The sequence below is a fragment of the Gorilla gorilla genome, chromosome 2 (assembly GCF_029281585.2).
Source record: "Gorilla gorilla gorilla isolate KB3781 chromosome 2, NHGRI_mGorGor1-v2.1_pri, whole genome shotgun sequence".
In the NCBI taxonomy this organism is placed as follows: Eukaryota; Metazoa; Chordata; class Mammalia; order Primates; family Hominidae; genus Gorilla; species Gorilla gorilla.
In genome coordinates, this window is record NC_086017.1 from 120367884 (window position 1) to 120385757 (window position 17874).

Genomic DNA, 17874 nt, shown 5'->3' on the forward strand with positions numbered 1-17874 from the left:
GGAAAAGTTATTCTTTAGTATAGCTTAAGGTTAAAGTAGAGTTGGAATATATGTAGAAAAGTCCAGTTTACAAAGCCAAAAATGACGACTGTGGTGCCATAAGCGTTGAATATCTGACAAACAGAAAGCTATTTCAGGGGAAAAATACAAACAAAGTTGAATTTATTCTTTAATATATATGAAACTTAAAAATTTTACAAATACTGTTAAATATAATTGTACATATTCGTTATTTTAACGTTCAAGACTATAATATTTTTGTGTGTTTCTTTATGCAGTAGTACAATTAGTAGCTAAACATCTTGAAATTCTTATGGAAATATTTATTTTCTACTAATAATAATGCATTCGTTCATTCATTTTATCATATGGGCTTTAGCAATTTTAATTAAATGATTTTGCATGTATTTGAATTAACAATAGTACAATGAATGTCATGGTAACGAGTGACTGGATCACTACACAGAGAAAGAATAAACAAAGTCAATATTCCAACTTCTTTAACATGGTGATGTTTCTTTCTCTGTTGGTATTTTCTGAAGACACTGTCTTAAGGGGCAGCATGCTAACTGTTGGGAAATATGGCTTAGCCAAGGGCTGGTTAGCTACAAAGAGCAGAGGCCTGAGTTTAAGTGGGCCTGGGGTCATTATGCTGTCACAAGCAGTAGAAGGGGAGGGAGGTCCTCAGAGGAGACAATAAAGACTAAAGACAGACGCTCAGACCAGGGAATAAGGGGCCAGTGTCTAAAGTCAGGCGGAGACTGAGTTACTTCTAAACAAGGAATCAATCATGAGGAGATTAGCTGCTTGAACAAAAAAGAGGGAATAAATACAGTAGGAACATTAAAAAGGCCTTGGGGATATTTCCCTTTTAGATTTAGTCTTTTAAGTTGGTGCTGTGACTTCCAAAGAATTATTAAAATTTGAAGGAGTGTGATTTTTTTTCCTGTATGTTTGCACATTTTAAAACTTTCTGTAACATTAGGCTGGGCACGGTGGCTCATGTCTATAATCCCAGCACTTTGGGAGGACGAGGCAGGCGGATCATCTGAGGTCAGGAGTTCAAGACCTGCCTGGCCAACATGGTGAAACCACCATCTCCACCTAAAAAAAATACAAAAATTAGCTGGGCATGGTGGTGGGCACCTGTAATCCCAGCTACTCAGGAAGCTGAGGCAGGAGAATAGCTTGAACCCGGGAGGCAGAGGTTGCAGTGAGCTGAGATGGCGCCACTGCACTCTAGCCTGGGCAACAGAGCAAGACTCCATCTCAAAAAAAAAAAAAAAAAAACTTTCTGTAACGTTAGATGTGAAATTAAGCTAGGCAGCGAACCTTGTAGTTTTGACATTAAATGAAAAATTCTCATTAATTTTTTTTTTGACCCAGGCTGGAGTGCAGTGGCACGATCTTGGCTCACTTGCAACCTCCACCTCCTGGGCTCAGGTGATCCTCTCAACTCAGCACTCCAAGTAGCTGGGACTCCAGGCAGGTGCCACCACGCCTGGCTAATATTTTGTATTTTTTGTAGAGACATGGTTTCACCATGTTGCCCAGGCTGGTCTTGAACTCCTGAGCTCAAGCCCACCTCAGGCTCCCAAAGTGCTAAGATTAAAGGCATGAACCATCGCGCCCAGCCTCATTCATTGCATTTGATTATTGCCATTACCTTTAAAAGTTGGCGGTAAGCTTGAAGTCCCACCTTTTCTTTTCACTAACTGAGGAATCTTGGACAAATCACTTTACCACTGTCAGCTGCAGTTTCTTCATATGTGAAATGGAATAATGGAGTGAGAGAGAAGGGTGAGTAAATTTGTGTCTAAGGAATAAGACAGTCATTTTAGAGCTGCAGAATACTGTATAAATAGAAAACAGAATTGCCTCATGCATCAATTCTTACATAGTCTGGGTAGCTATTAGGCAAACTAATGTTTTCCATTTGTAAAACTGAGACACTGCCTATTTACACTGTAAGTGTTAGCATTTATGTAACACCTCAGGCTCCCAAAGTGCTAATGTTTACTATCTAGCTCTTCACAGAAAGGTTTGCTGACTACTGATATACCATATATATATATATGTATATACACACACACACACACGTATCTATATGTATATATTATATTTATAAATGTATAAATATGTATTTATACATATTTATATATTTATATATTTATACATATTTATATATTTATAAATGTATAAATATGTATGGATATATAGATATGTATAAATAAATATACATTATTGACATATTTTAGCAATAGTATATATATGTAGATTAATATATACATATACCTGCATAGAAAAGATAATAATTACCAATGCTAGTGCCAAGCATTTTACATGTATGTTTATTTAATTGTAATAACATATTTATTAGGTAGTTAAAATTATCTCCTTCTGTAGAGAGGAGGAGGAGGAAACTGAGATCCATGGAGATTAAGGGACATATCCAAGATTGCGTACCCAATAAGTAGCTGAGTAGTGTCTAAAGTCATGCAGTGTAACCTAAGGTTCCAGCTGGCTTAAATCAAATGGGGGTGCACCTTCATATTGGCCCTTGCTGCCTGAGGTCCCAAGTGAAAAGGGGGCTCTAGAGATTCACAGCTTTTCAGCCATGAGTAGGGTTTATTGAAGGAGGAAGGAAAAATACGTTTTGCTTTCCAAGTCATTCAGAAAGGGGTGTGTGTGTGTGTGTGTGTGTGTGTGTGTGCATTCTGGAGAGTGTGCTACAATTCCTCAGAACCCGCAGAAGGCATCTTCTGTTTGTTCAAACGGGAAGGTACATTTCACCAAACTTCCCGGTTGGCATGAGTTTGCACTAACATAATAACATGCAGGTATCCATGATCACATGAAAATTCTGCCTGTTAGTTTATTAATATGACACTGAAAGTGGCAGGGAGTTAACTTTTTTTAGAATTATGTGTAATTTGGAGAAGCTATATACTTATATTTTAACAGTTAATTTTTAAGTTATCTACCAGCATGTAACATTAATTATGTGTCACCATTTGTTAACTTATACAAAGAGCAAAAATTTACAAACTGAACATCCCCACTGAGTTTGTCCCGAGGATGAACTTTTGATGAAATATAAAAATGTCTTTTATCCCCCAAATCCTCCTGCTACAAAACTCCTCATTGTCTAGAGCCTATTGGCAGAGCTAGACTGCCTGGCAGTTGAAGAGGACAAGTGCACAAGGGAACAAATATAGACTCAATTAAAATCCAACCTTGTCCTATCTCTGACAAGGTAAAAAGAAAAAAGCAATGTGAATGGAAAACTGCATTTATGTAAATTGTAGTAACAACCACACTACATATCCGTGAAGCAGGTATCAGTTATAATAGAGAAAAGTACACAAATCATATGCATATAGCTCAATAAATTACCACAAACTAATACATTTATAACCAACTATCAATGAAAAATTAATAAGCACCCAGAAACCCCTCTAATGTCTCATTCCAATCTAATATTCCTTTCCTCCTCTCTTAAAAGGTATGCTTTATATTCCAAAATTCGCAGTTATCCATGGAAAACTGTGTGTGGCTCTTTCAAAATTCAGAATTTTGAACGTTGCACCTGAGAAGAAAAAAATGAACATTCATATTTACCATAAAATATATGTGTAGGTATTAAATGAACTAATATTTTGCTAATAGTGCTAAAAGATACTAGGTTACTTTGGATATGGCTAGTGAAGTTTTATATATTCCTGATAGTGACCCTATTTTTGTTGCACATATTTGTACACCTGTCTTGTTTTGTGCAGCCCATTGCAAAAACAACCTTAAAAACTCTTTGTGAACAAGATCAACTTTGTAAGTGTCCTGTAGGTGGTTAATTGCTCCTTAATTATCAAGACTAATCAATAAGTATATATCTTATAGCAATAATTGCAACTTTAAAAGGATGGTAGTAGCTTTATTACAAATGAAATTGGGGATTGAGGAGATTGGATCTTAAAAACATTGGATCTGTTGATTTATGCTAATTTTTATATAAAGTCATACCCAGTGTGGCTGCTTAAACAAATTCATATTCTTACAATTGGTAAGTTTTTTCCAATAAAATGATGTATCTTGAAATGTGCATGCTTAAAGGGTAAAGTGAAATTAAATATAAGCCATTCCTTGGACAAACATATTTTAGGGTGTTGCATGGGACTTTGTATGTGTGGAGATTGTATCCAGCCAAGAGCAAAATAGCCTTTGAAGCTCATGTTGGGAATCTTAAGTGCAAAATTAATTGACTTCCAAAGCATAAAATGTATATACTATTTGTCATGAAACTTTATTTGATATTCAAATGTTTATTGTATAGTCTCTACTCACCCCAGGACTGTTCTATTAAGACAACCTTCCTATGTAGATTTTGTTTTTGTTTTTAATGCCGTTTGTGACAAATACAGTGGTAAATAATCATTGCTGGGGAAGTTATTTGTAGTCTTAGACATGTAATATTTTAAAAATATTTTTGAAGGGTTATGTCTTCATAACTTCAGCTATATCTCAAACTTCAATTTCAACAAGGATAAAGAAAAATGAAGTAGAGAAGAAACAAAAGACTACTAAATGATGATGAGCTGTTGAATATTTGGGCGATATAAATTTATGGGAATTTCAAAAATAGGAATAAAAACAACAGCCCAGCTCTTCATGGTTGAATAAACAAGGTGGGAACTGCCTCTTCCCAAATTGTATTTTAATCTTTTTCAATTTTTCTGCTGTCTCTTCATATAATTAGTGGTCGATAGTTATTAATTTATTTGGCATTTATTATGCCAGTGTTAATTCATGCATAGCTAATATGCCTTAATTGGAATTTGGAGGAATTTCTGATATGATGGAGTAATTCTAATGGAGTATTTATTGAGAGAAAATAAATATTTTCAAATGGATCCCACTGTAGTTTATTGATTAATTAGTCTTACACTTCAATATACAGAGTGACATTGAAATCTATACTAAATGAAAGAGCAGCAGTTTGAAAATTGGTTAGTATTTATCTTGCTATTTAATGCATCTCTTTTGGAAACCACATGTAAGAACAAATTATCCAGCAACCAAGTTATCCTACCAACTATATTTCTATTTTGTGCTTTGTAGACTGGGAATCTTACAAGCTGAGCTATACTACTCTGTTAGTGAGGAGATGATGGCTGAAATGAACCCATTAAAAAAAAAATCCTTGTTACCTGATCCCTGCTCCTTCCAGAGCCCATTCCTGTGCACCAGTCACCTGCCTCTTGCTTCTCTTCCTTGTTTGGATTCATCTTTGGCCTTTCTTTTGCTTAAAATTTAGTATCCGGTTTAAGGCTGAGTTCTGGAGAATTAGGCTATGAGAATTGAGTTCTAAAGATCATGGAACCCACGTTTTTCTGTGAATGTCATGTAAAGATTGGTAAAAGCAATATCTTTTACTGCCTTTGGTACAAATAAGTACTTACTCTGTGATTTCTGTGAGTTAACCCCATTTTTAACATGTGGAAAGAATTGCTTAATACTGGTGTTTCCATGGGCGTGTTTCTAGACTGTATTAGGTATTTTTACCTTTACTACTGCTAATGAAACTTCTTATTCTTTTTGTTCTTTTACAAAAAGCATTCTGATTACTTGACTGGGCTGAATAGTATTCTATGGTGTATGTGTGCCACATTTTTTTCTTTTTTTTTGAAGACATATTTTATTTTTATTTTACCAACAATTTTCAAACCACCTTATGTATTAATGATTTACTTAAGTCTTGTAAATTAAAAGGTATTTAGATTTATTACTATACATTTCTTATTTTATATGAGTACTCATTTATCTTTGAGGAATTTCTGGTTGACTGTATATCAGGTTTTACCATGTAGACACAACATATAATGTAATACATGTACATACGCATAAATACATCCAAGCATATATGTATACATATACACACATATATATACACATACACCAAAATACAGACCTTATAGCTGTCATTTTAGAATCTAATTCATGAGCTAATCACACAAACTTACTAGTTTATAAAATACAGTTGGATCCACATTATGTTTCTGACAAAACTGGGAAGTATTCATATAGCAAAATGTTTTTTGCCCTGATAGGTAACCTAATGAAGGCTATGGACAAAAATTTTGGGTAAAGAAGTTTCCATGGCAGTTTGATTTTTTAAAAAACAGTCTCTTTAGTCTCTTTTACTTTCCCTTTTTTCCTTTTTACAGTTTCAAATTATTTTAGAGTTAATTTTGAATTATTTACATTTTAATAGGAACTGGCTAAATTTTATAAGAAAAAGAAAATCTCCAAACAACCTTGAATTAATAAGTTTATCTCCTCTTTGCCAGTCTAGTTTGCTTCATTAGCAAATCAAATGCAAGTAAAAAACAATCTTAGCAGTTGTGTGTGTGTGTGTGTGTGTTTGCTGTTTTTATTTTATTTTAAAAATTCAACTTCTATTTTAGATAGTAGGTACATGTGAAGGCTTGTTACATGGGTTAAATCGTGCCCAGGTAGTGAGCACAGTACCCAATAGGTAGATTTTCAACACACATCCCCCTCCTACTTCTTCCCTCTAGTAGTCCACAGTGTCTATTCCCATGCTTATGTTTATGTATGCTCACTATTTAGCTCCTGCTTACAAGTGAGAACATGTGGCATTTGGTTTTCTATTCCTGTGTTAATTTGCTTAGGATTGTGGCCTCCAAGTTCATCCATGTTGCTCCAAAGGACATGATTTTGTTCTTTTTTATGACTGTGTAGTATTCCATGGTGTATATGTAGAACATTTTCTTCTTCTTTTTTTTTTAATTTACAGAGTTTATTCAGATTTGTCCAGTTTTACATGTACTTGTATTTGTATATGTCTGTCTTTGAATTTCTTTTTTTTTCTATTGACATCATTTATTATTGTCTGCTGACATTGTATCATTCTGCTCCCTTAATTTTCTTTCTTCATTTTTATTTTTATTATTATACCTTAAATTCTAGGGTACATGTGCACAACGTGCAGGTTTGTTACATATGTATACATGTGCCTTGTTGGTGATATGTAGCACATTTTCTTTATCTAATCCATCATTGAGGGGCCACCTAGGTTGATTCCATATCTTTGCTATTGTGAATAGCATCACAATGAACATATGAGTGCATGTCTTTTTGGTAGAACAATTTATTTTCTTTTGCACATATAACTAGTAATGGGATTGTTAGGTCAAAATTTAGTTCTGTTTTAAGTTCTTTGAGAGATCTCCAAACTGCTTTCTGGAATGGTGGCTGAACTACTTTATATTCCCACCAACAGTGTGTAAGTGTTCCCTTTTCACTATGGCCTCACCAGCATATGTTGTTTTTTGATTTTTTAATAATAGCCTTTCTGACTGGTGTGAGATGGTATCTCGTTGTAGTTTTGATTAGCATTTCTCTGATGATTAGTGCTGTGGAGCATTTTTTCATTATGTTTGTCTTCTTTTGAGAATTGTCTGTTCATGTCTTTTACCCATTTTTTTAATGGGGTTGTTTGTTTTTTTGCTTGTTGAATTGCTTAAGTTCCCTATAGATTCTGGCTATTAGGCCTTTGTCAGATGCATAGTTTGAAAATATCTTCTCCCATTCTGTGGGTTGTCTGCTCTGTCAGTGGTTTCTTTTGCTGTGCAGAAGCTCTTTAGTTTAATTAGGTCCCACTCAATATTTGTTTTTGTTGCAATTGACAGCACATATTTTGGAGAAGAAATAGCCCTTGATGAAAAAAGTCAAGACATGTAATCTTGATCCACAGATAATGATTTGAAATTGGAGGAAAGAAAATTGTTGAATGTAGTATATAGGGTAAAAAATAAAAATAAATGAAGCTGGAATACACCATCAAGTTTAAGAGTCTCATCGATAGCTACTGTTGTAAACTGATGAGCCCCCTAGTTTAATAATACTGTGGAGAAACAGAACATGAATCCTTGGGGATGATAGAGTATTTGGAAATGGATTTTGGTAATGAGGAAGTCCACTAATAACATTTGGTAGCTTATGTCAGCCTATTTCATCCTAGGATCTCAACTTTCTTTATAAATATAGCTTTCAATAAAGTAATCAGCCATAGTTTACAAGTGTATAACCCAAGTTGTAGCAGTGAAGTAATATATATAATTAGCTACTGAATGCAAGATTGAGAATGGCCACTCACCCATTGCCTAATTACTTACCTACAATGTTCCATTTTGTTTATGTCCAACTTTTTTTTTTTTTTCTGTTTTGGGATACCTGAAGGGTTAAGCTTGCAGGGGTGAGAGTTTAAAGCTTTTTGTGTATATGTGTATCTGCATATGTCTGTGTGTATGTGGCTGTATATACACATGTATATCTTCACTCTGTTCTATTTACTATAATTGTTATGTTTTCTGAAAAAAATATCGCTATTTACAAATGATTTCACAGAAAATGTCTAAGGCTGATATTTTAGAGTATTTTATTATAAAACAAACTTTAAAGTAGTAAAATTTGAGTTTGGGATGAAGTGGCTGATTAGAGGTAGAATTCAGAAAGATTTCCAGATGGGAAGCTAAGATGAAGCCATGAGATTTGGTATACATTTATTTCCATTTGTTTTCTTTGGTGGTGGAAGCAAATGTCTGGTGAAATGGTTCTGTAAAGACCAGGGACAAACCAGAACATTAAAAAAAATCAAGTTCCTGGATTGTTTTTTTTCCTTTGCCAAAGATGATCAGAATATTGTTAGACATATTTTTTTCTTAAAATTATGTATTTTCAAATACGAAGTCAGAAGGAGTATCCATCCTTTAGATGTACTCTGTGTAACATTAAGTGGTGTACTAACAAAACTGACAAAATGTGTTTTTTTGAAGCACACTGACAGGCACAGAGTTTTTTTTGAGACAGAGTCTCACTCTGTTGCCCAGGCTGGAGTGCAGTGGTGTGGTCTCAGCTCAATGCAACCTCCGCCTCCTTGGTTCAAGTGATTCTTCTGCCTCAGCTTCCCGAGTAGCTGGGATTACAGCCATGCGCCAGCATGTCTGGCTAATTTTTCTATTTTTAGTAGCGATGGGGTTTCACCATATTGGCCAGGCTGGTCTCGAACTCCTGACCTCAAGTGACCCACCCGCCTCGGCCTCTCAAAGTGCTGGGATTACAGGTGTGAGCCAGTACTCCGAGCCCAAAGTTTAATAATATTGGAAGCTAGAAACAACAACAACAAAAACCAGTTGAGCTCTCAGTATAAAGCTGCTTGTCAGACTTACAATCAAAATGTAAATGTCAATACATTAAATACTTTTGCTGCAGCACAGCAAAAGAGAGAGAAACAGCTCAATGATGTACACTGCAGGAAACTGGGGTGAAAAATGCTGTTTCAATTTTCTGAAAGTTGCATAAGACTAAAACATACTCCAGTAAATTAGGCTTTTACTTTAACAGGTTTGGTGTTTCATTTAGGGAGGAAAAAAGGAGAGTAAACTCCAAAATCTCTTCCCATTCCATCCATTTTGACAGCTTTAAATGAAGAAAAGTAGTTTTTTGGTTATTACCTTCCATGATAATAATATTTTTTCTCATACTTCTCTGGCACATAAGACATATCCTTTGCTGTTGTCAATATGTCATAGCATTTTCCCTTCATATTGAACTTGCTTTCTAAACCAACTGTATCAAGTAGATATAATTTTTTGTGTAACTTTTCTAGCACCACAACCTGCCATTTGAGTGAAAATGCCTGGTAAACAGAATTTAACTTTCCAAAGTGTTTGTTCTTAGACTTTGTGGAAATTCAAGCCTTGCACTTTTTTCATTTTCTACCGCGTTCTGTGCTCACAAGATAAGTGATTCTTTCTGGGAACTTCATTTATCTAGACTATAGGAGCACCCTAGTCTATAAAAAAATATAGAAATTTATATGCAAAAAGAAGTTGGGGGAGTTTTTCATGAGTGATCTTTAGCTTACTGAAAAGATCTGTCAAAGGGTTACTTCCAGAAGCCAGCTGTAAAAGTACATCCGCTTATTTTACACATAATTAACTACTTTATAAAGAAACCAAGGCAGAGAAAATTAAAGAATTAGGAATTCACTGCCAATTATAGAGCAATTAAAAATTAAGACATATTTATCTAAATCATAGTGGAAACCAACATGAAAACATAGTCTCTATGCCTAACAGGAGCACATGTACACAGTAGTCTGCTTGAGAAGCTGACATTCTTGATATTCATTGAATCATCTATCCTGGACTGTGCTTCGTTTGAAGGCCGCGAAAGTTGTTTTAGTTTAAATATGTATCAGCTTTCTTCTCAAGGGACTTACAGTCTAATGAGAAGGATCAAATTATCAAATTGATGAATGTTTGACTCTTGCACTTAGGGAGGAGTGACTTGCTCTGGAATTGAGATTAAATGCTGTAGTTAGTGGTTCTCAGTTAATCAGAAAAATCTTCCGGAAAACAGGTTTAAATTTATGACCTAACTATCAAAGGGAAATATTCCCAATCCTATGGAGCAAGCTAACAATTTAGTGAGGTAGGAAGAAGGTATAGTTTAGATCTGGAAATCTGATTTATCTCTTAACTGTGTGAGCTGGGGGAAGTTACTTTCTCTGAGCTTCAGTTTTCTTCATCTTAAGACTAATGGTCTTTATCTACTTCATAGCATTGTTGTGGAAACTAAATGAAATATAGTTGGAATGTGATTTGCACAGTCCTTGGCATGATTTCTCTAATTGACTTTCTATATATTCTCAATCTGCACCCATCAAGGTGTCATGCATTCTAGATTCACATCTGCCTCTGAGTTACAACACCTCATCCAGGTTAGTGGACAATCTGCCCAAAGTGCAAAAGTGGGTGCTGAAGAGTGGTTGGAAAGAGAGTCTCTGAGGACATGGTTGACACTAATAAAGAGTAGCCTGTTGGCTGGACTGCTCAGCTTAGAGGCACTAAGTCTGTAAGATTGGAAATTTGAAACACTTCAGCAACAAATGGAGAAAAAACAAAAACAAAAGTCAAAGTGAAAGAGGATTTAAACAGAGGAAGAATTAGAGAACTGCTTTGATGAATGATAATTTTCTTGAGAACAGAGATCAATGTTCTGCAACATAAAAATTGGTTTGTAATTTTTTTTTCTTTTGGCAGAGACTTGCTCTGTCGCCCAGGCTGGAGTCCAGTGGTGTGATCTCAGCTCACTGCAACCTCTGCCTCCTGGGTTCAAGAGATTCTCCTGCCTAGGCCTCCCAAGTAGCTGGGACTACAGGCACGTGCCACCAGGCTCAGCTAATTGTATTTTTAGTAGAGATGGGGTTTCAGTATGTTGGCCAGGCTGGTCTCAAACTCCTGACTTCAAGTGATCCATCCGCCTCAACCTCCCGAAGTGCTGGGATTACAGGTGTGAGTCGCTGCGCCCAGCCTATAATTGTTTAATGAATGTATAAATAGGAAATCCCTGTTTACTGGGCACTAGCAGGGTTTTCTGCACACATGTGCCTCGACACTGACACACTGACAAGATAGGTTAGGAATGGTGAGTGCCTGTGACTTTCCCTATCAGTCCCAGATACAAATTCAAAGAAGAGATGATAGCCCTTATGAAAGCTAGGTTGCTGGTATCTGGAACTCAATTTCCTCTTTGGCTCAAGCAGAAAAGACTAGAAAGCCAGAGAGTCAGTGGTTAATGCAGTGTTAGAGTGGAGCAAGAGAAACAATTCTAGACAATGATTCTTCTACCTATGGCTAACAGGTGTCCATGGGACAGCATCGGGATGGGAAAGCTCAGCAGCTTAGGGAAGTACTCATACCCTGTCACTGCTAATAACAAGATCCAAAAGTAAGATGATATATAAAATAATTTTTACATTTCTGGACCACTATTTTTTTAAAAAATGATTATATCGGGAGGTTTTCTGCTTCAAAAGTTCCCCATTCTGTCTGGTTAGGTACAAGAAATTGGCTAAAATATCCAACGAATACAGGTAGATCAGAGACACCCAGCTGTTCTCCTCTTGGCATGAAAAAGACTTTTTTTCTTGCTATTTATTATTTTACTAAATGCCCAAAGGCTGTCAGATGGTGACATTTTTTTTCATCCACAGATAATCTAATAGTCTATTAGAAGTAGCCACTTATGTAACAGTGGACACCTGAGCCTCTCCTGTATTAACTTTTCTTCAGTATTACCTTTGGACGTGGGCCTGACACCAGAGAGGTTGATGTTAGCTAGAGGCCAAATTTTAATGCATCAAGTCAGGTTTGTTTCTGCGAAGCCGCCTGTTCCACAGAAACAGAAATGGTAGGGTGGAAGGGTAGAGTGAAAGGTCACCCAATTTATCCCCCTATCTCTATGCAGTACATGGAGTGACCCAAATATTACATTAATTTTAATTGTACTTCTTGTTGTGCTGAGCTTGGTGATGTGTCATTTCCTGCCTCTGTTCCTCAGAGTGTAGAATTTGTTTCACTGATAATACTGATAACTGCTGCCATAATGTCATCAAATCAAACATGAATTGATTTTGTGATTGAAACTGCAGATGCTACTATTATCTGATTACTTTAAATGCCTTTCTAAAGATACATTTGGCCTCTGTCTAATTCTCTCTGCTTTGATTTTCCTAGTATCCTCAGGGTTGACTTGTTACTCAAGGGTGAGTGCATCCTGTCAATATATAAGTGATTCCCAGGGACTGGGGAAGAAACAGGAACCCTAGACTTCTGGACTACAGAGCCTCATTTTTGGTTCCTTTTAACTACATGTCCTTTAGATAATACTATTTTCACAGGAGAAAAATAAAATGAAGCTGAGAGTTCAGTTCTTTTTTCTAAGAAGTTCACCCAAGCTTAAGTATCCTGGGTTATACTGAAAGTGAGCGGACAACCCAGGCCCCTCCAGTATATCTGCAACCTCCACCAAGATCCAAAAAAATCCATCAGAACACTCTCTGTCTCTGACCTTACACAACTCACCCAGTTTTCAACATGGTACAATCTAGCTGCAAATAGATGACAGATGGCATTTTTTTGTTGTTGATTAAGTATGGGACTCTCCTATAGAGGCAGGAGATCCTAAAACCTTTTATTTTGGTCAGTGGACTAATGACAAATAGCATAACACAAAAGCATTCAAAAATTAGTCAGACTTTTTATTGAGATTCTCCTGTCATCTAACCTTCCCAGAATTTAAAATTAGCTTGTCTGTACCTGTATTTTTGCCTCTGTGTGTGTGTGTGTGTGTGTATGTGTGTGTGAGAGAGAGAGAGAGAGAGAAACAGAGAGAGAGAGAGAAATTGATTTTTCATACCCTACCTTATAATTTAATAATTAATTAGCATCTTCTCCAGTGATGGAATGGAGAGATTGTTCATTAAGTCTGCAGATGGTTCTATGCTGGGCAAGCTAACAACATATGAAGTTAGTTAATTTCAGAGTTGCACAAAGCAATGGAGAGGTAGATGAGATGGTCACGAAGTGTGGAAATTGGGTGGGGTCATGAATGAGAAATAAAAGAACCATAGCTTTGTAGAGAGAAGACCAAGAAAATTAAAATAGCACAGTGGAAAAAATTTTCAGAAATATAAAATTTAGGACAATACTCTTCAGTGAAAATTGAGAAGTGCAAGAAAAACCTTTACAACTTTTAGATATAAGGCTGGAAAATTGCTGAAAATTATTATAGAATAATATAATATAAATTTATATTATAGAATGAATAATAAAAGACTAATTAAAATTAGATAACTGCATTGCATTTTATAGTGGTAAGGTAGAAGTCAACTAGATCAAGTGATAATGTGCTTTGTTATATAAAAATTAGATAAATTTATTAATTAAAAATATGTTTTGCTCACTTTATATGTGACCTCCTTTAAACCATTTTCCATATTGCCAACATAGTACTTTTTAAGTTTTTTGAAATAATTTTAGATTTACATAAGTTTCAAAAATAAATTCCATATACTCTTTATATAGATTTCCCAAATGTTAACATTTTACCACATTTATCACTCTCTCTCATTTCCTTTCTCTCTTTCTTCCTTCCCCTTTCCCTTCCTTCCATCTTTCCTTTTTTCTCTCTTTATAGTTATATATTTTGAACTGTTTGAGAGTAAACTGGAAACATGATACTTCTTTATATTGAAATACTTCAGTGTGTATTTATTTAAAATAAGTAATTTTTTTACATGGCTAAAGTACAGTGGTCAGCATCAAAAAATTACCAGTATAAAACTATTATATAATGTATAAATTTTGATCACATTTTCAGATTTCCCCACTAATATCATCATCGTACAATAATTTTTTTCTCTGGTTCAGACATGTATCCATGTTCACAAGTTACATTTAGTTGTCATCAGAATAATCGTCTAAAAAAACCCAGATCTGCTAGTATCACTCCCTAGCTAAACGTTTTATGATGATTTTGTAGTTTTCTTAAGAGAAAATATCCCAGGCTATGTGTGATATTCAGCTGCTATGAAGCTCTAAAACCATATTGGCTTGTTAATGGCTCATCCAATTGTCTTGAGTTCATTCACATTGGTTAGTGCCTGTGTTAGAATGGTTGTTCAATATTTGCAATATTACTTCTGACCATGTCTCATAAAATCCTGCTTTCTTTTCCAGATTCATATTTTGAATTATCTCCCAAGCTGTCTTTGCTGTGTTCCTACTTGTCACAAACTCCAGAGGGGAAAAGGTTTTATGCTACTTGGAATCTAACAATGTAGGTGCCACAGTTTCAAAGATGTTGCCAGAAGACACAAAACCCCTGGGTCAGAGACAAAGAATATTACTATGCATGGTACAAGAGAGAGATTAATGTTCACATGGTTCTCTTGACCCTCAAGTGCTATGAGGATGATGCGGAGGAAGACTCAGGTGCATGCTGTGCACACAGTGAATCTGTGTTTCAGCTTAGGATCTATTCTAAAAAGTAGGCTGCTAGCAAACTTGTCCAAACTTTGCCCTGGAGGAAGATGTTATCTTTATTGTTCTGCACAGGGAAACAGATCTGCACTTTGCCCCACAGAGAGAAACTATGTATCTTCTAAGGTTGTTTGCTATATAAATATTTTGGAAAGATAGTCCAGTAAAAGAGTTGATTCAAGTCATCCATAATACCTCTTATGGAGAAATGTCTCTCAACAACACTAACCATCTTTCAGTTTCTGTAATGGCCTATGCCCACTCTGAGTGCTGCTGTATTTGCTATTTTTCTTTTGGAAACATTTTCCCCGGCTTTCTCTGTCTCATCTAATTAACTTCTCATCATTCTTTAAATGTATTTTTTTTTTCAGTTCCTCAGATTAAGTTGGGTTCCCCCATAGGTTGCTATTTATTCCATTAAGAGGATTTATTGGCTTGATGTGGTGGCTCATGGCTGTAATCCCAGCACTTTGGGAGGCCGAGGCAGGTGGAGCACGAGGTCAAGAGTTCAAGACCAGCCTGGCCAAGATGTTGAAACCCTGTCTCTACTAAAACTACAAAAACTAGCCAGGGGCAGTGGCAGGTGCCTGTAATCCCACCTACTCGGGAGGCTGAAGCAGGAGAATTGCTTGAACCCTGGGCAGCAGAGGTTGCAGTGAGCTGAGATCGTGCCACCACACTCCAGCCTGGGTGACAGACCGAGATTCTCGTCCAGAGTCAAATTTTCAAAAAAAAAAAAAAAAAGAAGATTTATCACACTGTGATTTATGTCAGAGTAAACATTTGATTAATGTTTGTCTCTCACAGTAGACTCTATTTCATAAATGTCAAAGACTGTGCTATGTTGCTAACTTGAATCTCCAAAATTTAGCATAATAACTAACACATGGTACACAATGTATGTTTTGGAGTGAAAAAGAAAATATGTGTCAAACATGTAGTATTTAAGTTAGCAGGACCTGTGCTTGTGCAATCTCATAGCAGTTATTCCAGATTTTTTGAGTATTTGATTTTGTCAAATCATCTGAAAATAATTAGAATCTGGTCTATTTATTTCTAGTATTTATACCTCAATTATTGTATATGAGTGGGTGCACATGTGTGTGTAACTGTAGTGGCTAGAATCTGTAATATAATGATGTGAGTACCAGTGACAGTGGGTATTTCTATGTTGTTCAACTCAAACAACAATAGTTCTAATCTTTCATTAAATATAATTCTTCTAGAAGATACCTTTAAAGAAGTTTCTTTTTATTCATACAAGCATATTTTGGAGATATTGCAGGCTCAGTTCATCACCACCAAATAAAGATAAATTTCAATAAAGCAAGTCACACTATTTTTTTGGTTTCCCAGTACATATAAAAGTTAAGTTTACACTATACTGTAGTCTATTAAGTGTGCAATATACATATGTTTAAAAATATATACATACCGTATAAAAAACTTTATTGCTAAAAAATGCTACTGATCACCTGAGCCTTCAGCAGGTTGTCATCTTTTTCCTAGTGGAGGCTCTTACCTTGATGTTGATGGCTGTTGACTGGTCAGGATGGTGATTGCCAAAGGTTGTGGGGGCTGTGGTAGTATCTTAAAATAGAAAATAAAGTTTTCTGCATCTATTTATTCTTCCTTTCATGAAAGATTTGAGATGCTGTTGAATACTATTTTACATGCAGTTGAACTTTTTTCAAAATTAATGTCAATCCTCTCAAACCCTGCCATTACTTTATCAACTAAGTTTATGTAATATTCTAAATATTTTGTTGTCATTTTAACAATGTTCACTGAATTTTCGCCAGGAATTGATTCTGTCTCAAGAAGCCACTTTCTTAGAAGCAAGTCTTCATCTGTTCAAGCTTTATCATGATATTGCAGCAATTCAGTTACATCTTTAGGGTCCACTTCCAATTCTATTTCTCTTGCTATCGCTACCCAATGTGTAGTTATTTCCTCTATTGAAGTCTTAAACCTCTCAAAGTCATTCATGAGGGTTGGAATCAACTTCCAAACTCCTGTTAATGTTGACATTTTGACCTCTTCCATGAATCATGAATGTTTTTAATGGCATCTAGAATTATGAATCCTTTCTAAAAAATTCTCAACTTATTTTGCACAGGTCCATTGGAGGAATCACTATTTATGGCAGCTATAGCCTTAAGAAATATATTTCTTAAATAATAAAACTGGAAAGCAAAAATTACCCTTTGATCCATGGGCTGAAGAATAGATGTGGTGTTAGCAGGCATAAAAACATTAATCTTCTTGTACATCACTAGCAGAGCTCTTTAGTGGCTAGGTGCATTGTCAATTAACCTTAATATTTTAAAAGTAATCTTTTTTTAATGAGCAGTAGGTCTCAACAATGAGCTTAAAATATTCAGTAAACTATGATATAAACAGATATGGTGTCATCTAGGTTTTGTTATTCCATTCATAGAACACAGGTAGAGTACATTTAGCATAATTCTTAATGGCTTTAGGATTTTTTTTTTTTTTTGAGACGGAGTCTTGCTCTGTCACCCAAGCTGGAGTGCAGTGGCACGATCTCGGCTCACTGCAAACTCCGCCTCCCGGGTTCACGCCATTCTCCTGCCTCAGCCTCCTGAGTAGCTGGGACTACAGGTGCCCACGACCATGCCTGGCTAATTTTTTCTATTTTTAGTAGAGATTGGGTTTCACCATGTTAGCCAGATGGTCTCGATCTCCTGACCCTGTGATCCTCCCGCCTCTGCCTCCCAAAGTGCTGGGATTACAGGCATGAGCCACTGTGCCCGGCCAATGGCTTTAGGATTTTTAGAATGGTAAATGAACATTGGTTTCAACTTGAAGTCACCAGCTTCATTAACCTCTAACAAGAGAATCAGCCTGTCCTTTAAAGTTTTGAAAGCAGGCATTGACTGCTTCATTCTAGCCATGAAAGTCCTAAATGGTGTTTTCTTCCAATAGAAGGCTGTTTTATCTA

At 35.8% G+C, this 17874-nt stretch overlaps 1 protein-coding gene across 1 annotated transcript in view; it reads left to right on the forward strand.

Moving 5' to 3' along the window:
- Positions 1-15636, forward strand: part of LOC134758013 (putative uncharacterized protein encoded by LINC00336) — an 85465-nt gene extending 69829 nt beyond the window's left edge. Inside the window, exon 5 of the mRNA XM_063703531.1 lies at positions 14607-15636. Coding sequence (XP_063559601.1) covers position 14607 — 1 coding nt within the window. The 3' untranslated portion in view covers positions 14608-15636. The remainder of the gene's footprint in view (positions 1-14606) is intronic.
- Positions 15637-17874: the final 2238 nt, after the last annotated feature.